At 43.1% G+C, this 26,797-nt stretch overlaps 1 protein-coding gene across 1 annotated transcript in view; it reads right to left on the bottom strand.

Moving 5' to 3' along the window:
• Positions 1-25,226, bottom strand: part of ANKH (ANKH inorganic pyrophosphate transport regulator) — a 104,703-nt gene extending 79,477 nt beyond the window's left edge. Inside the window, exon 1 of the mRNA XM_027663798.1 lies at positions 24,891-25,226. Within this exon, the coding sequence (XP_027519599.1) occupies positions 24,891-24,986 (96 nt within the window). The 5' untranslated portion in view covers positions 24,987-25,226. The remainder of the gene's footprint in view (positions 1-24,890) is intronic.
• Positions 25,227-26,797: the final 1,571 nt, after the last annotated feature.

Consider the following 26,797-nt stretch of genomic DNA (forward strand, 5'->3'; position numbering starts at 1 on the left):
CTACAGGGAGCTGAGCTGCCTCCCTCAGCACCACAGGCACGGACCTGGGGGGAAACATTGGCCCTCTGCACCTCTCAAGCCCCTGCAAGAGGCAGCCAAGCACAACATCCCTGCCTGTGCAGAGGAGGGAAGGAAGCAGTCTGGGACGAAACACCATCGGTTTTCATCCAAACCAAGTCACGTGTAGGGAAGTTAAAGAGCAAGACTGGAAAAACACATTGCAGAGCAATGCTGTAAAGAATTAGTACTAAATCAAGCACCAAACTTAAGCACGCCTTAAAAATATTAACTCAAGAGGACTGATTTTGGCTTGAAAGGTCGGCATAAAAATATCTGAAAGAAGAAATGAAAAATGCTCTCAAAGGCATCCCAGCAAGCTTTCTTTATTTTAAATTTGCTAATCTTTTCCTAAATTGAGCGGACATGTAGTTGGCCTATTAACATGGTTGCATATTCCTATGGCACTTCATGAAAACTTTTTTTAAAAAAAAATCTTTTTGAATAATTTTCATTAATAGAAATGTCAGAATGTTTCAAAGGAAATTTATGACTTGTTATTATATGCAGTTTTAATAATTTAAATGGCAGTGTAACAATCCAGGAATGGAAACAGCGTGTTCCAGGAATGTTGCAGTGAATTAGTAATCGTGATCTGCTTGTAATTGCTGATTATCCCCATGAATTCTACCCAGACTAGTAAAGTGAATGTTTTTTTACTGACAAAAAGAAACTTGGGAATAGTATTAACTTACAAAAATTCAAATCAACAGTGGCCTACTCTGTTTCCAACAAGGTTTTTGACTCTCTGTATCATTCATATAAATAATTGCAGAGGTTCAGCATATTGAGCAAGAGACTCTACTCCAAGAGCAGGGCCAGGGCAGGAGTCATGTCCTTGGGTACATGTAAATAGGGTATCCTGTTACCAGGCACTGCCATTGCAATGTCAACAGAAATACTGTCGCTAGGGGAAGGAGAACAGCCAGCAGGGCTATGGAGGCAGGCGGCTGGACAGAAGACAAGGTAGCAGAGCCATGTACCCTGGGCAGCTTTTGCATATGCCAAGAAGTATTTGAGTGATATATGGGATACACTGCAAAATATCATATGTTCATTTGGATGTGTTGTTTTTACTGACTGTCCCACTCAGCCTTGTTTCTCTTTTGACAGTATTTGTTTCGAGGAAAAATTTTGTGGTTTGGAGGGAGTAATAAATACAGCATCAGCACAGATTTGCATGAACAGATGCTGGAATTCTTGTGTAGCAGGCTGAGAGGTCAGATGCACAGTCACCAGGCAGTACCAATAAGAAAGCTTATGAAAACAGGTATGATTACAAAGGAAAATGTTAAAAGAGGAGTCCAAGACAACAGATGGTTCTGATAAAGTAGAAAATGAATAAAAAGAAGATGTGATGGAGACTAACAAGGGACAGGGTATGCAGTAAGGAGTGGTGAAGTGCGACATACACTTAAGGAAAAAAGAAGGCAAGAGGAAAGCCAAGGCTTTAACCTTTGCCAGGGAGTATTTACGGTATATGATGAAATTAATTGCACTTAAAGCAAACTGATATCCATAGTGAACTCAAGAGATTATTCATGAACCGAAGACATAGACAAGTCAGCTCTTGCAAATGAGCAGTTCAGAGCACTGATAGGCCAGCAGCTCGTTAAATAGTTGATATACAACAGTCATCAGGAAAACAGAAGAGAATCAGATGAAGGTGCTGAAGGAAGGAGAACAGAAGCACAGACGAGTAGGAAATACTGTGAAAAGGGCTGCACACTAAAAAAGAAAGATGACTTCAGTAAAAAATCATTCCAGATCATGTTGGACAAAACATGCATTTTGGTATATCAGGCTGTGACACAAGAAAGTGCTCAGCTGAGACAGGATCCCTAAACCAAGCTCAGTGATTTTTGCTATTGCATCTCTGAGCCACATTTAACACTTGATAGATACCAAATTTCTTCAACCCTCACCATGAAATAATTTCTTGAGGCATGCACAAAGTTCTTTTGAAGTCAGCAGAGCACTACAAGCATCTGCTCATATGCATTGTACCAGGACCAGACTGACACTGACCATGGAATACTCTGTAGACTACTTGTAAAACACTGCTCAACACATGATGCATTTTTGCTTTCTGTTTTTAAATTAACATATGACAAATTTAAACTATTTCTGAAGGTTATGGTTATTGTATTTTGTGAAAAAAATCATGGACTTGATGGACTTGATTCTCCCTTTGGAAGCATTTATGATACTTGGGAGTTAAAGGCAGAAATTCCACATAATTTATTGTATTAGACTTTACTGGCAAAGTTCTAGCTTAATATTGTTATATTCCTACAATTTCAAGTGGTTTTCCTCACTTGAATGGAGATGCCCAATGGTATCAAATATGCTGTTGGCTTTGAGGTAGGAATCAAAACACCTCAAAAATGACAAAGCTTCCAGATTCTTGGAGCTGAAACTCTTAGGTTTATACTGAATGACTGAGTTTTCATAGTCCTAAGGCAATATGTAAGATTGCATAACCTTGCCTGACAGACACTAATTTAGCTGTAGGTTGTCCAAAGAGACAAACCAGGGTCTTATGAAAATCAACCTAAGCCAAGATGGAATAAGAACTTAGGTAAAATGAAAGAAATACTGTAGATAATGTCTCTATCTCCTGAAACAAAACTTCACAAGACAAAGCAGAGTAGATCATCCTTAAGTGATGTTAACATTGCATAAATTATGCCATGCTAATAATTGGTTTGTTAAGTGTTGAGAATGCCTTCTTATACAAACATGTAGGTTTACATATTAATAAATATTAACCTGAAATCTGACTCTGAAGTATCAGTCATCACTGATAACACCAACATGTGAAAGAGAAAAAAAAATAATTAAACATGGTCCAAGTGTCCAGTCAGAGCAATCCCTGTCCTATCCTACATGCCTGCTTTACATACACACACATACACACCTACACAACCATCCTTGTTTGTTGAACCACTATACTTTCCATTTTCTGTACATTTGGTGGTTTGTAAGTGCAGCAGCAGATATGGCTGATATATAGCACAGAGATTTTGCAAGTGTTTCTGTTACAGTTGCACAAGAAATAAACAGAATTCAATAAAACAAAAAATGCTGTTTGCCTTTCCCAGCTTTGGAAATTTTTCCCTTTGATCACTGTTTGCCAGGGAATCTGGGCTCTTTAAAGTATTCAGGGACCTTCACTGACATAACTTCACCTTCTGCATCTCTTCTCTTGAAAACTGCTGGCAAGATAAGTTCTTCCCGATAACCAAGGGTCATTAAAGTTTAGTGACCCTCTATGGACACCCTTGCAACATCACTGCTTGCAAATGCAGCCAAATGTGGACTGTGGAGGCAATTAAGATAGCAGAAGGAGAGACTGGGCTTACAAACAAAATGGGAACTTGGTGTAGGATAAAGGTGCTTACACAGAGCTCATAATCTCCTCAATGCAGCTCACAAGTTGCACTGTCCCCAAAGAGCCACAAGTGAGACATGCTTTCTCCAGCCTGCAGCAGCCAGCACTCACATTTGCCATGAGGAGAGCACAGAAACAGCAACGGTGCAACACCATGCTCACCAGCTACAGTCAGTGCAAAAGCTGATCTCTCCTTTGGGTGTGGTAGGGAACAGAGGTATTTTAATTTCATGTATCAATTTATGAGTTTTCTCTTTAGTCTGAATGAGCCCCTCAAACAGTATGCACAGGTGCAGGATGACAGCTTCAGAGCTACCTTGCTGTACCCGGTTTAGCATAACAGATCTGTAGGGATCTCCACAGCTCAGATGTGCAGATTCCAGGCTCCACAGGAGACTCCACTACCCCTGACACTGTAGGACAGTCAGGACCAAGTCCCTGCTGCATTCACAGGAGGAAATCTGTTTTCAAGGTGGCACATTTTCTCATTTGCTTTGTTTCTTGAGTTCAAAAACAACAACTTGAATTTTGGAAAATTTTCAGTAAAGAGCAGGAGGCTGACTGTCACAAACTAAAAAGTGAAACTCGAGGGGAAAAAGGAAGCAAGATTGGTCTCCTTGGGTATATTCCAAATATTTATATTCTGCCTTTTAAAGCCCTCTTCTGTTGTCAGATACAGCATCATTCTGCTAGCAGCAGTCAGAAATACAAAATGGCCTAGAGTTCAAAGCAGGAAAAATCAGTGCAGAAATTTTATTTTACCATAAATACACAATGGTTGGCTGAATTTGCTTCTAACAGTCTGCAGCCCAAGCATAGTATTCACAAACTACTTTGCATTTATTTATGGATTGGGTAAGTACAGGGGGAGGAAACTGAGCGAAGCAGCAAGCAACTTGCATCACACAACTCCACCTATTAGATAGGACAGGCAAAATGGTGACATTTGAAAATAAATCTGAATGCAGCATTCTTAATTGTGACAAGTGTTCAGTAGTGAATTATAATTATCATATTATTTGTTTACAGCACTCCTGTCCCTAATTTTTATTTCTTCAGCTGATGACCTAGAAAGTAAATCAGTTATTTAAGCAAAAATAATGAGGGGTTTTTTTCTAAAAGGAAGTAGCTGCAAGAGACTGTGGTGTCACTAAGTCCTCATCTGTCACTGCTCCCCAGTCCACCATTGCAGTTCTGCACACTTATGCTGAAGTTGCCAGACATAGCTTTGGGACCCAGGTGAGAGCAAGACTGTCAGCACTGTAAGCAATCCTCACTGGTTCCTGGTGATGGCTGTAGAAGGGAAGAAACCAGGTGCTCTTCGAATAAGAAGTGTTGAGATCTGACAAGTTAAGGAGGTTTTTTTGTGGAACGAAGGGAATTTCCTTAGGATTGTGAGGTTCTCTGAAGAGTGTATTTTTATCACGTTGCATCTTATAGGATATTGCCCACTGGGCTATGAATTACCCCACTGCTGACATCTAAGCTGTGAACACAGCAGCATTGCTGCTATCGGAGATATCCCAGCACAGGAAGCAGCGAATAAGTGGCCATTCAGTACAACATCAGGTCAGCTTGATATTTAGAGAATTCATTGCCTATGTTTCCAGAAGAACCATGACTCAGATACATGTGATCAAGAACATTTGCATAGAAATTGGAGACAGATGTTTGCTGACAGGCAAAGTGCAAACTTTAGAAGCAATGAGCTCCATTGAAAAGATGGGTCTTTGGGTTTCTGGAGGAAATAATCTTTTTTGGCTACCACTGTAACAGCAAATAAGGAGTTAAAGTTGCTTTGTCATGCAAACTAGAAAGAACATTAGAAGAAAACAGAACTTTCTGTGTTGTTTTTTTTTTTTAAAGGGAACATGCTGGGTGTTCAGAATACTAAGAAACTACAGTGCTGGTGAACTGGAATGAAACATGGCATTAAAACACAGAGTGCTGTAACTGAACTATAGCAATTGTTATTTGAAACACAGAAACTGTCCTTTCTTCCAAATCTAATTCTCTGGTCACAGACACAGTAAATCAGCCAAAATATCATAATTAAAAAATCCCTTTCACTGCATAAGCACACTTAATTTTTGTCTTAAGCTTTCTCTGGTATCCATAAAGTCTGCATGTATTCCACTTATGAGATACTGAAATTCTATACTAAAAGGCTGAAGCACAGATTCCTAAAATGTAGATAAATCAAGTAAACTGTTTGTGGGAGATTTTTCCCTTTCTTTTTTTTTTGAGTATAACTGTACATTTGTGCAGGTTTATATCACCTTATCATCTGCAACTTTTTTCCTCTAATATTTTTTTTCTGAAACATAATACTACAAATGATACTCCTTGCTCTCCACAGCTGTTGTATAGCCTTCACAATTTTTAGCTGTCTGAGGCTTGTTCACTACCTGACTGTGAATTTGGCTAGATTACAGCTGTTTTCCTGCTGTTAGTTTATAAATACAACTGAGACAACACAATATTGAAACATTGGTCCTTTATCTTCAAAATAGAAAAGTGAAATGTAGTCGTAGCTTCAGAGCAGCCTATTTCGTGGCCCTAACTAGCCTTCTTTCTTTATTTAACAGTGTTAAGAATGGGTATAGTCAGCTGCATGTTTTGTTGTTTTTCTGTAGGTCACAAAAACATTTATCAGCATAGAAAATTGTGGAAAACAGAACTATTCATGTAGAGTAGTTCTCAGTTTAGAGCTTCAAAAGAAACCACGCACTTACCTGAATCACTGCCTTAAATTTTATTTTCATGGAATTAACGTTATGAGGGATCAGCTTTATCTGAGCTTTATTCCCAGAAAACATCTCACACTTCTGTATAGTGAAAATCAGCTTTTTGCTTGTTCAGGTCTGAGCTTATTCTTCTCAGCAGTAGCTGTCCAGCTCTGCCAATGGGTAAAAATTATGTCCAATGGAGTCATCGAAGACAGCACTCTTTGGGTATCCAGTGAAGGCAGACACGGTGGTTTCCTCATCTCTCCTGGGAGCTCTGCATCTTACTATAACAATGCTAGTGATTTCTTCACAGAAGTACCCTTCAGTTACAAATAAAGACCAGGCTATTGGAGCATTAAAAGAAAATTCCTTGCCTCATTTTGTTAGTTTCATGAAAATCTGCGAGATTTGGCTACTGCTTTCAAAAATTGACATCCTGCAGCCTCATTAGGATTATCTGATATTAGTTCATAAGTAAAGATGCTTTTTCACACATTGTTCCTGTCTCTTTTTCTGTCAACAATGAGTGCCAGCTACCTTCTCCTTAATTGCTGACTTCTCAGTCTATGGCAAACAAGTCCTGGTGATACAGAACAGAGGTACTGTTGAGGCAGTAATACAATAACATCGTATTACAACTATTAGACTACTACCTTCTCCATTCTTTTCTTTCTTTCTCTTTTGAGATATCACTACTATGCAATAAGGACTCAGCAGTTGATTTCATCATTACTGGAAACAGAAATATATGAACAAACAGATGCCCCTCACTTTTACAACAGCACTAACTTCTGACAGAAGCTGGGGGCTCTTTAAAGTCATGGGCTTTGATGTTACAAGAGAAACTTCAAGGGTACAGACGGTGTGATTCCCTGTAGGTGAAAAACTGGTGGACCTTCATCTCAAATCCACGTTGATCTCGTGGGTTAACAGGCTGCTGCTTGAAGCCTTGCATTTGGTCCTCTCTCCTGATCTGTTCTTTAATTGTCTGAGTAAAGGGAGGTTTGCTTATTGGCATATCCAAGGCCCTTGACTTTTATTCTGCTTTTTACATAATAAGTTCTTTGTCCAGAAAGCAAAGAAATGTGATGACTATAACTTTTGTTCCAACGTCTGGGCTGAGTTTTGTGCCATTAAGACACTTTCCAATTGTAAGATCTTGTTCCTTCAGGCTTTTTTATGTAATGGGTGATAAAGGAGTTGGAAAGTAAATTTATTGCCTCTTTTTCTTAAAGGCTTTCCTTTTTCTCCTTGACAGTGCTAACAGGACCTCTACCGCTGATGCTATTGGATTTCTCCTGAGTGTCTTATTCCTCAATGCCATCAACAAGGTAAGTTATCCTTTCCTAAATCTCCTCCTCCTACTCACTTGCAAGGGTCGTGTTTTTGCATGGCTTCAATGTTAATGTGGAGAACGTTCCCACTGAGCATAGGGAAACTCTACAGACTGTCTTGGATTAGGAGTGCACTTATGGGTCATGGGTCTTCAGATATCTTTTCTGTGGGTATCACATATTACAGACGGCCAAAAACTTCCAGTGAGCCAAAAAGAATTGGAGCCACTTTTATGTCATGTGATATTAGTCTTCTTTCTTTTACTCAGACTTCTGTCTCTCTATTTTCAGTTTGGAAACCCAGCATTGTGCCAGATATTCACATCCCCAGCGAGGACCCTTTCTGATGACTCCACAGTTTCATAATGACATTGAGCAACAGCTGACTTCTATCTGCACAGGCTGCAGCAATTTCTATTTCCAGACTGTCTTCATTCTGCTTAGTTAACAATGATACAGCAAATTTCTAACTCACTACCAAGAGTGAATGAAAAAGACTGGGGCAAAAAAAAAATCAGTTTTCTACTTTCTAAGGGCATTGCTACCTATCTGTGGCTGCAGGGATCATAATGACTATTCAAGGAGTGAAGATATGGAGGGAAATACCAAATCTAAACCCATTTTCCCATGCATTAGTCTAGCAATGAGGAGTGATCATTAGCGATGAAAAGGCAATAGCTATGCTGCAGAGAGACTTCAACCTTTCCAACTCTAGGATGCAAGTATAAAGTAAACAGATCAGCCACTTTATTTGTGGAGGAATGAACACTGCCCTGATTAAAAAAACAAAAAAAGGTCAACAGCATTCATAAATGCTAGAGGATTCACCTGTTTGCACATACAACAGTAACAGAGTGAGACAAACCTTTTGCCTACCCCTCTCCCTGGCCACCCCTCTTCAGCAGGGTAGAAGAAGGAGTGGGGCCAGATGATGGCCACAGGGCAGAGCAGGTAGCACACACCTCATGGTCTGGCCCTTTGCTTCCATCTACTGTCAGCAGAGTAATTGGACTGTGCTTCATCAGCACTCAAACACTTGTATGTATGTGGTGTAACTAAAAAGAATCCAGAAGCCCCCAAGTCAAATAAAAGGCCCTCTTCCCTCAACCACAACTCACCTAAAGGAAAATGCCTAATCCCTCAGACACAGAAGTAAGACTCTCATGTTTCAGCATGTGCTCTCCTTAGAGGATGCATTGTTCTAGTCACATCATGAAAACATTTTAAAATCATATTTTTAATTTACTAGAACAACACCAGTATGGCTTCTTAGTAGCCACAGTTATGCAGAGGGCAACAAATTTAATGCCCGCACTTCTAAAATGCCACATTTCTGAAAGTACTGTCTTGTAAAACTTGTAATAGATTTTTTTCTCATTATGGTAATAATGGTTGCTTTGCTTTCAGAAGGACAAAAGCAGCATAATTCAAACGGATGGAAATACACACACTGAGATTTTCGAAGTGGCCAATGGAAGATGTCTCTTCCAGTGTTCTCAGTACAGTCTGGATGCTTCCCTCTGTAAAAGGATTTTCATATCACAACAGCAGCCTGCTATTTGGAATGCTGGGAGAAGACAAAAGCAGTCAGAAAATGGGAAAGTATTTTATGTTTTGAGATTGTTCTAAATCAGGGTTAATGGCAACAAGAAAATGATCAGATTTGATTTATCATTAGCATTCAAAACAGAAAAAAATAAAAGATAAGCTGTCCTGTGAACAGGGATAAAAGGGAATTACCAAACCCTTCCAGATTTTGTTTAACATGTTATCATTGAAAGAACTTCTTTATGAAACTGAATATACATTGTCTTCTCTCATTATATTTTTCTCATTTGATTGAGCAACCTCCATCCCCAAGCTCATCCTTCTTCTGTCCTGTTCCCCACCCCCCACTCATTCTGCTGGAGTTGAAAATGAACAGAGCTTCGTTTGTTCGCTGGTGCCAGCAGCAGCAGCAGCAGCAATGTCAGCCTTGCAGAGGCAGCCCCCTGCCTAAGTGTCCCCAGGGGAAGAGACACCTTGCATTTTTGGGGATCGTTCCTCTGACAGAACAGGGTTTGTGGAGGTCTCAAGTAAGCAAGGAAGAAAGATTCAAAAACATGTATTTTAGAACCACAGCATATTCAGAGAGATTGAGAAGTTTGCTATCTTCCTTTCACACAGGGAACGGAAACAACTTGCAGGGGTGTACACTTATTGTCCTTTTTGGTTCTCCAGGCACACATGCAATAGTGTGACATTCATTAATGCAATCTTAAAAACAAGTAGTTCAGCTTTGCTGACCCTGCTCTTTCCACAGTCTCATTGTTCTGGTAGCTGGGAGCCTTCCTTATTTCCAGCTTAAAAGCACTCACTGTCTTTTCACAGTCATGTTGCTACTCAATTTCCTCTTGTTTACAGGTAGGCTAACATCTTCTCATCAGAGAATATGATCCCATCTCCCTCACACAGAACCACCTTAATCATGCTCTACCTATCTTTGCTGGACTACAGAAACCAAAACCTTTCAGTTTTGCCTCCTCAGATAGGATGATGAAAAAAAATTGAGACATTAACAGCTGGGTTTTCTTTTTCCTAATCTTTTGAACAAGCTTGAACTGAGCTGCTTTGAGTGTGTATGGCCACAACTTTGCAAAGTATCCCAGGTGAAATCTCACTCAAACCATTATTATCTCTACTGGGGGATAGGTCATTAGATAAACCCTCCAAGATCTCCTATCTTCTGATCTTTATGTTATCCTCACACATTTCACGGTGTTCTTTTTTCCTCCCAGAAAACAGAAGCCCTTTGCAATGATACTTCAGGCAGCTTGCAGTGCCTAGGTAGGGAAACAGCCATTGATTAGGAGACAGTCTTGCTTCTGCAAAGTTGGAGGTTTGCAATTTGAACTCTTAAGAATGCTAGGCAAGCCAAAACCTATGTGCTACTGAAGCTGTTAATTCACTGACTTGTTTATTTAGAATACTTTCTCCTAGTTACATGTTTTGATTCCTCCCAGCTGGCTTGTTGCTTCCTTACTGTCCTCCATGCTTCTGCGTTATTTTTTTCTTCATTATCAACCTCTGCAGAAACACTATCAGCAATTTCTGTAAGGTGGGGGGATTTTCGAAAGAGTCTTAGGATCAGTGTTGGCTCAGCACAAGTTTAATTTAGAGCATGTGATGGGTCTGACTCACACTATGCTATTCATGCCATCCATCTCTAATCTGGAAACCTAGTAGTTTAGTTATGACCTGGAAATGTCTGAAGACAAACTATATATAGCATTTAAAAATATTTATAATGTTAAAAAATGTTATGAACATCTCCGAAGTCCCTCAAGCGATGCACAGGTTCACAACGGACACATTTGTCTGAGGCCTACAGTGAACACTTTCACAGCACCTGGACCTCTCTGCAGAATATATTCATGCCCATGTACAACTGACTGAGTTTGACATGCTTCTCCCAGGTTTCCTCCAAGGATTGTCTTTGAAAAAACACACCAAGGAGCAAGTACTCTCTAATCCAAAAGGGGCTTTGTTGAGATTAGATTCTCTCAGCACTCCAACATCTTTATCTCTGGTCACAAAGGTAAGAAAACCTTCCTGCTCAGCTATAGCAATGAGACATAATGGCAGGACGAACAGGCATGTGGGGAATACAGGCAATGTTATTCTCGTCTGTGATCCAGAAATTGGCTTTAAGACTTAGTGAGAATAATCACTAACTGACATCACTGACTTTTGTTTGCAACTTCTTTAAAAAAAGCCGCCAATGAGGACAGCAGGCATTTACCACGTGCCATCAGACATCAGCATGCAGGGACAAAAATTTCACTGCTTCTCCTACACAGCACTGCGCTGAGCAGGAATTCAAAGCAAGCCACCTGCGTGATGAGAGGGAGCCGCAGGTCATTGGCAGTGGAAAAGCAGCCACAGCTGTGCCTTGCCAGTACTGTGACTTGCCTGATCCTAGAGAACAAGAATCTGAACCAGACCGACCCAACCCAGCTCTGACATGGTGGGAAGTGAAAGGAGGAATACAGATAGCTGGGTAGCACATTGCCTGGTACTGCAACTGCATGTCTGAAGGAAGAAGAGGCAAGCACAGACCCTTTGCTAGATAAAGTCTTGCAGCTTTACAAAGCTCACATTGTTCATTTGAAGCCTGGTTATCTCATACGAGATAAATACCTGTACGTGAGCTTAACTCAGGCTTACATTTAAGGGCCACAAACATAAGAAAGATTTTTAATTAATCATTTGTTTTGCTGAACCAGGCCTCTCGTTTGCAAGAAAGGAATCTGTTGGGGGCAGGCAGCAAGCACCTTGCTGCCATACTTACAGTGGACTGCTTGTCTGTAAAGAGCAATGGGATGTGCTTTTGGAGGCAGCCTGTGGGACAGGCACAGAAAAGGAGAAGCAGAGAGGACAGAAGGAAAGATGTCTGAAGATTACAGACTACTGTGGACAAAAAAAGGGTAGCAAATGAGAGGCAGGATGACAAGGAGGAGGGACAGGAGCTGTCCAGGGCCACCAAACATGGTAGCATGTGGGAAGCCTCAGCACAGGGCTGAAAAAAAAATCCCCAGTTTTAGATAAATATGTATAAACAAAGACCAAAAACAGACAATAAAATATGAGACTCATGATGCTTGATCCAAGCTTTTCAGCTTGTCAGGCTGCAGACGCCAGACTGTTGGTTATGGTGCTGCGTCAGTGCGCTGCCATGCAGGGATTCAGTGGAAGAGGAAAAAAAAGGATTGAATTGTGCATAGCTCCTTATTTTTATATCCTGTTTCTCTCTTTCTCAATAGTTGTTTTCTTTCTTTCACAAAGGAATCACAAAACAAAGGGATATACACAGAAGATTTGAGGTTATAGAATCTTATCTGGTCAAAACAGAAAGAAGGAAAGTGTAGAGGTATTTGATTCTAAATGTCATGAGACTATAGAGGCATTATTCTTTATGCAGAGCAAATGAGAGACACTCATGCTTGTAGTTGCCTTTGAAACCAACTCCCAGAAGTTGCAATGGTAACCTCTTGCAAAACAGCTACTAATCCTTTCTTGTAATGGTTCCAAGCTTGTCTGTGCATCCCTCACCCCCTCTCTGTGTCAACAGCAAAGTGAAACAGTGCTTAGGGTACCTAATGCTATAAGCATGTTAAGAGTGAAAAAAACCAAAACAATAAACTCAAATATCCTTTGTTCTTCTGGCTGCAGACAGAACCACTTCCCTGTCAGCCAATTATCTTCTTTCTTGTCATGGTGCTCCCTACTTAGAGTTCTCAAAAGACAGAGCAAACTCATCTAGAAATCCCTGTATTCATATCTAATGGTTTCAGGTGCTGATACTATTCTTACCTATTCTTGGAAAAAGGTCAAGGATATTAGTGAGTCATATTTTTTCCTCCATTTCTTTTTACAGTTATGCACAGGTTATCCCTTATCAACAACTGGACAAGTATTGCTTTAACATTCTTAGTGGTGCTGGGCACAGAGAACCTGATGGCCTTCTTGTTAAGCTAAATTTGCACTGGCATGCCTCCTTTGTCTACTTTAGACTTCCAGCAGAATGAGAGAGGAAAAAGTATCTAGTTCATTATTCAGAAGGATATTAGTGATGAAATTATGACCCTGCAGTCACTTTGACTGTAAGCATTTCAGCCCTTCTAGTGTGGTGAAAAGCTTACATGACCCAAGACAGGCATTTGCTGGACACTGGGACTTCTGGGATGTGCTGATATTTTTGAAGCCAAAGATGCAGGCTTTTCCCTTTCAGACAGCTTCCCTCTTCGTCTAAACTCCTCTCTCTTAGCACTCATTTCCCCTTTCAAATCAGTGGATACACACAGAATACAACAGACCCCATATCTGCAGAGTACTGCAAAGCATGACCAAACCCTTGAAGCTCAAGTCACGAACATCTAACTTCACATGAGGTTTCCTTGATGAAGTCCTGAGGCAGTGATTGTACCTTCACTAGCTATTTTCTCCTCAGTGATGCAACCACCCACAATGCGGTAAGAGCTTGCAGCTGACAAAAAAAGGCGTGCTGTGATTTGAAAAAGCTAGCCCACAATGATACTAGCCTCTTCTGGACAGTAATTCAAAGCTCACCAACAGGTCAAGCCTAGAATAAGAAAATGTCAAGCAGGCTACCTGCTGCGATTTGTCATAAACTTATTAAAGACAGAAACGCTGGCCTTTGCACAGTATTAGCTGAAGGGAAATACACTACTTACCTATCAGATTCAGAAGGCACTGCTGACAAAAGCTCTTCCCAAGACTATTACAGTGCTGGAGCATGTCCTAACCAGTAGACCGTTGACTGCATCTCAGAAAGCTCATATAAGACCAAGACTGTAAATGCTGAAAGGTCGTCATGCTTTCATGCTTTGAAATAAAACACTCTGAAGCAAAACGACTGCCCACAAGTATATAAAGAACAGTGGTGCAGTGATCAGGAGTGTTCTCAAGGTCACATTTTTGAAAAGATGAAATCCATGTAGAAAACCATAGATTCAGAAAAAAACCTCAGCATTTGCACATACAACATGTAACAGAGGCAGCTCGAGCTATAAACAACACATCAGGTACATGTGCAGTTACACCCCCTCTCATTTCCTTAACCATTTTGCCTTGCATATAAGTCAGTAAGTAATCAAGACAGTACTTTAGCACCAATCGGTGTATAATTCTCCTATAAAGTCAGTCTCCTGCTCACAACAAACTATGTACATGTGCATGTGTGTATTAAAGAAGGGTATGAAAAATGTATTTACCTGTGACAAAGAGAAAGCTTTCAGTGGATGACTATCTTTGGTGTTTTAAGGAGCTGAAAAATGTTGTGTGGTTTGGACTTTCTTTCTCTTTTCAAGGAAATGCTTAAGATTGCAAAATCATTACATCCCAACACAACCACAGGCAAAGCTGACAGTGCTGTCAAGCTAAGTCTGGAGCCCCACATTACCAGTTTTTATGTGCTACTGAAGTGCAGAGGAAAATGACCAGAGATGTCCCCATGACTGTACAAAACCAAGGACAACTGGAGTTATTTTGATGAGCTTCAAAAACCTATGAGCAAGAGAGGGCAAAAATTAAAATTTAATGAAGAGGATGATCCAAACACTCAGATCAGAACATTTATTCAACACCACCACAGCCCATGCAAATGGAGAAAACCAGCTCCTTTCCAAGTACATCACCCAGTATTTTCACTTCTGCCAGGCAGAGTTCGTGTCTGGTTTAACTCATCTCCTTAGCTGGCCTCTTGGGCTCAGTGGGTTGTAAATAATTCTAACACTCAAAGTCATCTCCAAAATGCCACAGAGGGGGAGGAAGGGGGATGGACTGATGGAGTAAGTTACCAAAGCCAGTAACAGGGTGAGGGCAAAATGCATGGGCTCCCTGGCAGCAATCAAGGAAAGGAGCTGCGCTGCAGCTCCAGTTGGGTGACAAAGCCACACAGGTGCCTGTGTAACTAACACACTCCAGCACTCACAGGAGAACCAAGAAAAGGACCCTCAGAACTGAACTGGAAAGACAGTAAGGGTCAAGAAAGGGTACAGGGCTGGGCAGGCACCATATGAGACCAGAAGACCTGAAATATCCTCGATGCTTGCCTTGATGCTAGCCAAGTTTTGTCTCACTGTAGCTATGCCTTTAAGCCCTTCAAAAAACTCAGCAAGCCTCCAGCTAAGAAGCAGAGTTAAGATCGCCCTTACTTCTGCGCTGGGGAAATCTCAACACTTCAATTCTCTCATACTGGAAAAGTCCCCCTATTTTGATAAGCTCATTTTGTTTGGATTTTTTCCACTCAGTTCTGCCAGGGAGACCCCAATGCTGTGTATTGCTCACCCGGGTAGCAAAGGGCACACTGCTTCCAGTACACGCTTCTAAAAGGAACAAGACAGGGACTCACAGTTAATACTTCTACTAGCTAGGTAGCTCTGGTTTCTCTCCCTAAGAAGTGCTCTCTGTATCCGTATCACATAATCTTGAAGGCAGCATGGGAAAAACAGAGTGCTGCAAGAAAACAGTATTGTGACTGCTAATCATTAATAATAGAAATTCCACACCTCTGAATTGCAGTTTTTGTTTATTTTGCATTAGTAAAAGCCCGAAACCACACCGCCCTTCTAGAGTGCACTGAATGCTTCGAAGAGGATGTGGTTCTCAAGCTGCTTGTCTCCTTCACCAGGAAATGTGGTCTTCAGGCTTGACCCATCATGTACAGCACTTTACAGTGATCACAGCAGTCTTTGCTTTTGGTGACTCACTGAATCTGAACCTATATAAAACAATCACCACTACTACTCTGTCACTGTTTAAAGCACAGCACTCTTTGTGTCACGTTTTAGATGGAAGTAATGTGTGAGAGGGAACAACTTCTGCTTTTTAATCGGAAAATCATCTGGAAACCTTTTCAGTCTAAATTGTGTTTAACTGCCTCAGTCTTTCTCACTGCTCCTGGCCACATTCTCCTCCTCAGCAGTGACCTAGCTAACCTCGTTTCCCCGTTTCCTCTCCTTTATGACCACACCACAGTTCATACAACTGCAGATGGTTATCAAATTCCCTTTTCCGTCGGAGCTATAAATGCTTCATTTCTATAGACTTTCCTCTTACATAACTGACATTTTTTCCCCTCTCACCAGTACCAAAAATGTAAGTGTCTTCCCACCCTGTGATGCTGCTAACAATTTGTTTTCTTTTCAAACGGGCTAGAGGCTTTTTAATTGGTAAGATGCTGACAGAGGAAATGGCAATGATGAACTTGTGCAAGAATCAGTCTTTCATCTGTAGGACAGCATATTTGAGATCAAAGGCTGTCAAGTTCTTGGAGTACATTAGTATGCTGTGGTAAGGAAAGCCTTTGCCATGAAGAGGGAAGCTGCCAGAGGTAGATCAGAGCTACCTCACCTTAGCTGCCCATGGCTACAGGAACAGCAGCTACGATACACTAACACAGAGGTTACAAAAATAAGATACTGGCCACTGATATGCAGCAGATTGAAGGATGGGTGAGCAAGAAGTGAACAAGAAAATGAGCCCAATGAAATTTAGACATAAAGCTTATATTTTCAGGGGCATAGATGTCAAACACCATGATTAGAAAAACAGGGGAAGAACAGTGGGTGCCATGTGGTTCCATCCCTTATACCTACTCATGTTGCACATCTGACTTGATGAAGGAAAACAATCAGTCCCAGCTGCTAGGCACCAGTGCATTCTTCAGCCAGCAGAGGTGAAAACCATGCCAGTCATGAAAGCTCACGTACAGCCTGCATCTGACTTAATTCACTAATTTAGGTACAAAACACAGGTAAGAAGGCCAGAAGACAGACCATCTCCCAGCCAAAAGCCTTTCAAATGTATCTGTTGGCAAACGCACTAGCACATGCTTTGGTGCATTGAGCTTTCAGTCCCACAGAACCCTGTACTTAGGGAACGTTTACAAGGAGTTGGAAACAGGTTACTAAAAAATAAAAATAAAAACAAATATGGTCTCAGGCTTCTATGGATGTGAATTTCCTCTGCACCTCCACTTAAGGTTTTCAGGCCTCTGAAAATTGAGAAAGGTTGGAAAAAATTGCCTTAGCAATTAAAAATGCTTTATGAAGAGAACATTTGAAAATAAGTAGTGTCTTGCAGTTTATTCACTTCCCATGCTAAAAGCTGAACTCTTGCTGAACCACTACATAAGTAAAGCAAACTGGGCATGCTGGGCAACAGTGACCACCCTTTCTGCAACTGTAACACTCCTGCTAAGTCAAGAACACTGAATTTTTTGCATCATCTTAGGGAAAATAATTAAATTGGCACTTGATTTTCATGCCCTTGTGCCACTTATTTTTCAATAAACTGCTCTTTACTCTCCAGTATTTTTCCTTTGTCCTTTTCTAGAATGCTCTTGAAAGGGCCATGGAAATCAACTGTGGCTTTGCAAATAACAGTGCTGTACTTCATGCCTCTTTGGAAACAAATGCATATTTACACCTGGAGTCATTCTTAGTTAATGTTTTATGTAGGCTCTTTTATTCTGGATTGCATCAAGGAAAACATATGTAGGAAAACCCTAAAGCAAGGTAGTGAAGTTCCATGGACAATCTGAAAGAGGTGATACCACAGAGGAGACAGAAGATGGGAGAACTGCAGACCTTTGCTGCTTCAGACAATAAAGTTCATGAGTCATTTAGGTCTCTTATTCTTGAAGCAGTCCTTTTTTTGATTCTCCAGCAAATGGTTATCTGAAAAGGTAGTGGTGGTGCCTAAAACTGTAGCTACAGCAACATCGTGCCAGTAGAAAATCAAGCAGGCAGAAAGAAGTGTAATCTGATCATCTAATTGCATAGTAACTAACACTCCTGCTTCCCTCACCCCAAAATCCACAGGTTCCCAAGTACAAAAAGGATAAGGTATCAACAGCTGATTAGATTAGCTTGTTAAAATCTAAGGCACTTACAAATTTTCCATAATCTTTTTTAAGAAACACATGTTCTGATATGCCATTTAAACTGGAATTGAGCTCAGCAGTAATATATAAAAACATCACAGATTTCTGAAAGTATCTGCAACGCAAAATCTGTTTGGAATTGCTCAGTTTTATGCACAGAGTTTTCTGCATGAGCTGGCAGATATATTTAAATTTTCTATTTATACAGCAACTTACATCCATGTTTTACAAACATGAAGAAGTAAACTTTGTAGCTGCCTTGTGAAACAAATCACAATTTTAGAACTGACAAAATTCACACAAAGAGAGATAAATATCTTGTCTAGGATCAAGACAGGAACAGATAGAATCTCTGCTTCCGAAGCTGTATCCTTGAGTATATACCTCCCTTGTATATAAGAAGACACATCTTCAGTCATAAGATTGGTCATGTCATATAAGAGCAAAATGAGCAAAGATTACAAATAAATCAGTTCAGACCAAAACAAATGTGAAGAGAAATCAGCTTTCTCAGTTTTGGGAACAGGCAATCAAAAGAACTGAACAAGAAAACCCCCAAAATAGTTCACCTCAAAACCAAAAGCTGTATTTCAGGATTTCTCTCTATGATGCAGAATATAGTGGTTCAAACACATTTCAAAATTTCAGTTTTGAAGCCATGTTTTAAAATAAGCCTTGGGGTATTTTCATCTCTCCTTCCTGATGCTGTCTTAGTGTTCTAGATTTTCACTGGCAAAGGCAGGAGAAACAAATCTCCCTACCTCTGAAATAAGCATCAGAAGTATTTGCTTACCCCCTGAACCTTTTTCAGTGAAAATTCAGTGATATTATGACTGTAGTATCTCCAGAGAGGGCCCTCCAGCCTAGAGACTGGGAATTGGGACTGCTCAGCAAAACTGTAAGTGCTCCTTGTCTCCCACTGCATTGGTTAGTCTTCTGGCAGGGAAAATCGCTTCCGCTCCACAGAACTCAAAGTTTCATTTTCCAGCAACCTGGTGGGCAAATATCATCTGAATTTACAGTTTTGAGATTAATTAAATTTCTTCATAAAGAAGTGGCTAGGTGGAGAAGCCTCTAGAGCAGAGGTGACACAGCCATGGGAAGTGGGAGGCAGGACACTGGAAGGTTTTGGGAAGGAAGGAGAGAATATGATGAAAAAAAAGAAGATACTGACAAACAAGGCATAACGCAAGTCCTGGCTTTAGATTATGTATTTTACACTATGGCAACATGGAGCACTGCAGGGAATGGACACCTCATTAGCAGGTTCATTCTCACAATTTCTAGTATCATCTGAAATCTCCAGTGGTGATAGCTCCACTGCTCTTCATAACCTGTTTATTTTGTACCTTAAGTGCTATAAAATACAAATATATGTTGGTTTAGCTGACGGGAGTCTTTGACACCTTTAAGAACACTAGCACTTTGCAGAAATTTGGCTTTTATCTGCAAATGTTTTATGAGATCTCAGACTTCTTTCCCAGATCTCAGCATGCATTGCTTGCTGTGAAACACCAGCAAATGCTCTGCATGAGGGGTGAATGCAATGCCTGGTATCTAATACTCACTGCAACTAACGTAGACATAGAAGCCTAATTAATCACTTGTGTAGTTTCAAGCACTGAGTGGTCTAGAGCCCACTTAGCACTGGTGTGAAAACCCACAGTGCTTGGCAGATGACCATTTAGGAACTAAGGCTGTAGGATTCAGGCCGGCATGCAAAAGGACATAAAGCTGCTTTGCTTAGAAGAAAGTCTCTGGAGCCAGCACTAAGGTATAAATTCTGAAAATTACTACTTTGGGTGTGTGTGGTTTCTTTTTCAGTCCTTCATAGGTCTCACTTGGATTTGCTAATTCTAAACTGGAAAGTTAGATGTATTTCAACTATTTCCCTGACTATTTGTCTTGTGAATTCTGCAGGAAAATGATAACAACAAAAAAAATTTTTGTTGATAATATACTCTGTTTATGTTTGCTTCTTCACCACAATTTCATCTAAATTTAATTTAAAAGGCTGCATAGTTCACATTCATTTAAAACAATCAGGGCATTTTCATCAGCATACCCTATTAGTAATGTGGTTGTGGTAATAGCATACAGTCATGTTCTACACAAATTACAAGATTTCGTTAGCTTTCTTATTTATATGGCACTAAAGTCCTACACAATTTAAACAAGTCCCTGACCTCTCACAACATCAATACTTTGCACTCATACAGCACCTTTCATCTTAGAGCTCTTCTGACACATGAATTTTCATTACATCTACATACAGGTAGGTGTCTATGCACACTTCAAAGGCAGGGAAACTGTGCCACGGAAAGGTTACACAACTTGGCCCAAATCCCTGGTGAACAGCTGGGAATGTGAACTCTCCCTTACTTGTTTTGAACGTCCAGACAATAATACTTACCCCCAAAACAAGCTTCATAAGGCATTAATCAAAATGTTTAACCCCCTACTAAGTTTGCAAATGGCATGGGCAGACAATAAGCTCGCTAATTCTTTTTGATACATTATTCATGACTTGTTCTCTTTTTCTGGCAACACTTTCTTTTTTTAAGTAAAAAAAAAAAAAAACCTAACCAAAAAACCCCAATCAAATACAAGAAAATAACAGTTTGTTTCAAAGCAATTACTGCAAAACAATTTGGAATCCAAAACGTTTAGTATTTCCTTTATGACTCGCCTGTTTGATACCAATGACTACACCACGCACAAGGTATGGCAACTTCTCTGCAGAACCAAAGCACCCGAATGACCCCAGGAGACAGCAGCAGCAAGGCTCTCCTTACTCGGTTTTAGTTTCCAAGGACGTGCAAACCGCTGAGCAAGGTTATGTCTGCATACGTAACAGTTATGTTGGCAAGTTAAACTGCCCAACCAACAGCTAGTGACAGCAACGGCAACTAATGATCCAGGGGCTAGCTAGAAAGGTAAAAGACAACCAAAAAAAAAACAAACCTAGTGCTTCCCACTGATAATTAAGGGCCTACTGCAGACAGGCCTTGAGATCAAAATATTGCTCTCTGCCTGGCCTTTGCCACCCCATGAGCATCCTCTGATGTTACCAGTTACCAGCCACACTTGCTAATTGTATTAAATGCTGCCTAAGGTCGATTCTGTGCTTCCAGGAACATTAGTGAACTAATGCACACCTCAGCTTTCCCCCTCTATAATAACGCTGATGCAAATGCACACAGACATTACAAGTCAGGCCACCACTATATTTGTGAGCAGCTCTGAAACTGTGTGGGTGGTGACGGATTTTGGAGCCCACAGGGTAGCGGTGCTATTATTTGCTGGGTGAGTTGTTTGAGGTTGTGTTGAGCCTCATCACATTGGAGCCATTTATTTATTTATTTCCAAGCAAGAGCATCCAACAACATTTTTCAAGGGAGCCAGAATTTTTAATGTAAACCCTGGTTTCCAACAACTGAGCTCTAAATACAACAGTAATTATTGTGAATCTCAGGGTAACGTACTGAGAGTTGAATGCTCTCAACAGCAGAATAAAAGTGAGCATCTCTCTTCTGATGGTGTTAAGTTCAAGACACATATTTGTGTGGAGACACATATTTGTGTGGAGAAAGAACATTTAGCCAAAACACTTGGGACTATTTTCCTGAAGGCCTTTCTCTAAGAAGAGAGCTATGTAGTAGTTCATTTCATAAAAGCATGTAGCACTGTAAATAAATTGGAAACGGGCTGCAGAAGGAAATAATGAAAATAAGTTAGAAATGGTTTATCTCTCTAATATGCTGGTAATTTACCTGCTCATGCATCAGGATGACCTTTTTTAGTAGGGGCAAAAAACAGGTACTTGTCTAAGAGATTTTATGAGATGAACAAATGAGGTCACCTCACTAGATTGCAGTAATATAGCCTTGTCCTAAGGCATTATTGGATTAGAGTCCAGAGGTCAACAGGAGGCTCTTCACTGGCTACAGCGGTTCTGGAAGTCGTTGCAGGAGCCGAGCTTATTAGTTCTTAAGCATTCTGCCAGCATTTTTTACTTCCTGTAAACTAAACACACTTGCCATTGCAAACATCTTATACGGGGCGATGATGACAGCCTCAACCTGTGTTCTGCAAATATTCTTTAGCCTTACTGTAAATTTGTCTTAAAGTAGCAAGAAGTCCATTAGAGACAGCTGCATACCAAGGGTCTGGTAATTTCCTAGTGTTGTTTGCTATTGACTACAACTACCAACATCCAGAAAAGCCTCTAAAGGTAATTTTAAAAAAGGTGAGATTATGTTTGTTTCTCACTTTTCAAACTCAGGTATCTAAGTATAATGGTTTGTTCAAAAGGCTCTGCTTTGAACACTTTGCTTCCAAATATCATCCCTACTTGAGGAAGCAATGTATGAATACCACACATCAAAAGGGTTTATGACTTATAGCATTTCTTACACACCTCTTCCCTGGTCAGGCAAAGTCTATTCTCTCCCTAATTTTTTACGGTGATCTCTTACTTCTGACCTATAGTTCTTCTGTCTCCTTCACAGTATTGTCCAGAGCAGGTAATATTACTTCAGGCAAACTTTTCTTCCCTTATCATTCTTAGAAGTCTGTTATCTGCAGCACACATTCACAGGAGGAGGTACGGTAGCCTTTTCAGAGCTATCTATTGGCACACACGTTCTTCTGTGTTGCTTCCATTCAGACCTGGCATTAAAATTATTACAAATTTGTAAAGTAGAAAGGGGACTGGCTCAGCAAGTCAACGTATTTTCAACCTCACAAATCCAACAGTAATGTCCTACAAGTGTAAAAAACAACTTCAGGTCTTATATACCAGAAAATAATATCACTATGCTTTTGTCTGTAAAAGGAACCCTTCAGACCTGGAGTAACTTTTTCCCTGCTTAGGTTTCCTGATTTCCATGTAAGTAATGCTGGTACAAAAATTATCTTTCCAGTTTCTGCTCCTGAAAGGAGCTAGATGTCTAGCAGCCTAGATTTCTCCCTTTTCAATTAATCACCTCCCCAGGCTGCCATCTGAGACAAGGGATAACTCCAATTCTCCTGGAGGGCCAATTCTATTATTTGGCTATGAAATAAAACATATTTTCTAAGATATTCTTGTTCCTAATGCTGTCAAACTTGCTTAAATAAGTGTTTACACCTATCATCCACATTTTAACATGCCTCCCATGTCACCATTACTCAAGCAGACACAAAGCCCCTCAATTGTAAGATTTTTTAAATCCTGGTCCAGAGCACACTGAAGCCAAGGGGATGTTTTTTATAGACTGACATGGATCTTGAATCACGCTGACCTTGTATGAAGCAAACTGTAGCTATGCACCTGTCATACTCAGTTTGCTGAGTGAACTGCTTTCAATTTAACTTCTGCTGTATGTTATTAACGTGGCACAGTTATTAGCATTTAAATCACCTTGTCTCTTGTCACTTCTATCTTTACATTTCCGTTTTTCCCCACTGAGTATGATTTATAGAAGACTGACTTAGTAGGAAAGCATGTCGTTGTCAGACAAGGATGGAATTGTATTTTTTAGTATCACAGTTTATTTAAGGGACTAGGAATCAAAATGCAACTGACACAGCCATGACAAACATATGATTAATGTTAGTTATTTTTTTCCCCACTGTAATATTTTTCTTTTCACTTCCTCTTTACAAATGCCTGAAAGTACCCGCAAATTTTCTGATATCTTTGCTCAAGGAACACGGGAGCAAGTGCCTATTCTTCTTAGAAAACAAGAGCTTCTTAGTAAAACCCAGTGACTTAGGACAAGGATAAATCTATTTGAGATGCAATATCTAGTGTGGCTGCCCAGCTTAACACTTATGAATAAGTGGTAGTGTATACCATCCTACTAAAAATGTAATTAGTGATATGCCCTATATAGTGCAGCCTAACACAAGATCGGGGCCTGGACTGTCATAAATACCGAAACACGAGTGCAGAGATTTCCCACACCACAGCGCAGTGGCAAACGAGCACCCTGCGGGGAAAGCTCGGGCAGAGGAGGACTGGGTACGTCAAGCATTGAACATGTTCTCAGTGCAAACGCTGCAAGCGGGGACTGGGAGGACGAAGCGGGAAGGCTGCACGTCAGGGAGATAGGTTCGGGTACCAGGGGTATCTTCTCGGTGGCTATAACAGGGGACAGCCTTAGGTCACCAACACAGCCTTAGGTCACCAACACCGCTACGGAACTGCAGCACGGCTGAGGCGCACCGAACACCGGCGGAGGCAGGGGTGCAGCCGGAGCTTCACCTGCTCGGAGACTCGCCAGCAAGTCGCCCCCTCACCGAGGGGGTGCGGAGCGGTTCCCTGCGGGATGCCGCCCTCCTCCCGCGATGCCACGGCGGGGGCTGCCGGCGCCGGGGGCCGAACCGCTGCGGCAGCAGCAGCAGCGCGGCGGGGCGAGGGGGGTCCGCGGCGCCCTTCGGCAGCGGGCGGCGGCAGCCGGGCCGCCCTCCCCGCGCCCCGCTCCAGCCGCCGCCGCCACCGGGCTGCACTGCGCTAGGGGCTGCTGCACCTGAGCGGCTGTGTCAGCGGGGGCATAAACCACAACCAGCCCCCGGCGAATGCATTATGTAATTTGAGATTATATAATCCTGAAATACGAGGGGGGAAAAAAAAAAAATCCCCAAAACAACCCAAAACCCGCCGTCCTTCCCCGTGCATCTCGCGGGGGTGCGGGGCAGTCCATGCTCTCGGGCCGCCGCCGGGGCAGGCACGGCGGCACCGGCCGCCCGCTGCCCCCACCGGCGATGGGGCCGCAGTCCCCGCCCGCCGCGATGAGCCAGGCCAGGACGGCGGGGCACGGCTCGGCTCTGCCCGGTTCGGCTCCCCTTCCCTTCCCGGCGGAGGCGCCGAGCCCCGCCGGACCGGCGCTGCGGAAGGGCGGGCGGGAGGGAGAGGGTCGCTCCCGGGAGAGGCGCTGCCTTACCTGCTCCCCGAAGTCGATGGCGATGTTGGTGATGCCGAGAGGGACCAGGAACCGGATCAGGGGCCAGTAGTTAGTGAGCGCTGGAAATTTCACCATAGTCCCAGCTGCGCGGTGACCCGCGGCGCATCTGCCGCGGCAGGAGCCGGCGCGGGAGGACGGCGGGGGGGAAGGATGAAAGGGCACCGGAGGAGGGTGCAAGCGTGTCCCTGTGCGTGTGTGCGGGCGGGGAGAAGGGGGGGGGGGAAGAGATAAGGGCGAGGGAAAAGAGCAGCAGAGCCCCCTAAAAATAAAGAGCCAGGGAGCGGGCGGGGGGCCGGTCCGGTCCCTCCCTGCCCGGCGCGGCGCTGGCTGGGCGGCGGGGCGCGCTGTGCTGCCGCCTCAGCAGGAGACCCGAGAGATCAAGTCCATCCCCGCCACCCTCCTCCCACACAACAATGATCCGCCGCCGCTGCCGCCGCCGCCGCCGCTGCCGGAAAAAAAAAGAGGAGGGACACCGCCGCCAGCCACTCGTGCGGGCAGCGCTGCCATCCTCGGGGCGCGGGGGCCAGGGGAAGGGCCGGGCCGGGCCCCCCCCTCGCCTGACGCTCGCCGGCGGCGGGGCGACGGCCGCGGCGCCGCGCAGGAAAACACCGCCCTCCTCCTACTTCTCCTCCTCCTTCTCCTCCCCGCCGCCGTCGCCGCGGGGACGGCGCAGGCCGCGGTGCGGTGCGGCCGCCGCCGGAGGTGCCCGTGCGGGCCGGCGCGGTGCGGTGCGGTGCGGGGCCGGCGGAGGAGCGGGGCAGGCGGTGCGGTGGGGCTCGGCCGCGGGGACCGCTCCCCGTGTGCGCGGGCTGCCGGAGCACGTGGGTTTGACACACGGTCGGCAGACGGGCCGGCGGGGGAAAGAGCGGCACCGAGCGGCTCCTCCTGACGCCAGAGCGGCCGCGCTGAGCCCTCTGCGCCGGGCCAGGCACGGCACCTGTCCCGCATCCTTTGCCCCGCTGGGTCCCGCTGGGCGCCATGGGGTCCCACCCATCTGCGCGCCCTTCGCAGCCGGAGGGAGGAGAAGGCGTTTTCTGGCCGTGGGCTTCGGGCCTTGGGGCAGGGGCACTCGTGGGGCTGCAGGAAAGGTGGGTTTCCTGAACGTGGCGTTAACGAGGATGTCTGACCCATAGCTCTTCTTCTGGTCAAACACCTGAAATAAATAAATAAATAAATGGTGAACGTTTGCCAGTGCAACATCTTCATCTTCCAAGGTCTCTGGGCAAGAGAATGCACTTGTGGGCCAGGGGAGCTCGCAGAAGGGTCCTCACTTCCTCGCTGGCAGGGGCACTGGCTGCCTTCAGAATCAGGGCCTTTGACAAACCTTACTCAGCCCTTACACCCACTCATAAGGGTGGGGGAAAGATGAGAAAGCAAGCTGCCTTCTGAATGCCTTGCAGAAGTTTCTCAGCATTTTCAAACTTGCAGGGGGGTTTCAAGGTTTCATTGTGATTGAGTTCCTCTGGAGCATTTAGGTTTGTGTTGTTACCTTCCCTTGCCCCCTTTGAGGTCAGCTGGCAAATATTTTGGAAAGGTGGGAACTCTGTGATGAATCAGATACCTGTATACAAGCATCTGATCTTCAGGGGAGCAGTGGCCAGCAGAAGAGTGCTGCAAAGCCTCCCTCTCCCAAAGACTCCTGTACTAGAATGTTCCCGTGACCAAGTACCATTCCACACATTTGGAGAGTAAGTAGGAGGTGAGCTCTGAAAATCCCTGGGAGGCAGATGACAGGCTGTGGAGTGGGGCTGGAGTGGAAAAGCCCCTGAGTCCTGAGGTGACTTGGCAAAGTCAGCCCCAGTTGGTGTTGGAGGTTTTTTCCCTCCTACAGCTGGAGTTTGTTTCACCTAGCAGTCCTTGAGCTGGTACAGCCATTGTTGTGAGCA

Source organism: Corapipo altera, unplaced genomic scaffold (assembly GCF_003945725.1).
Source record: "Corapipo altera isolate COAL_440 unplaced genomic scaffold, ASM394572v1 73, whole genome shotgun sequence".
Taxonomy (NCBI): Eukaryota; Metazoa; Chordata; class Aves; order Passeriformes; family Pipridae; genus Corapipo; species Corapipo altera.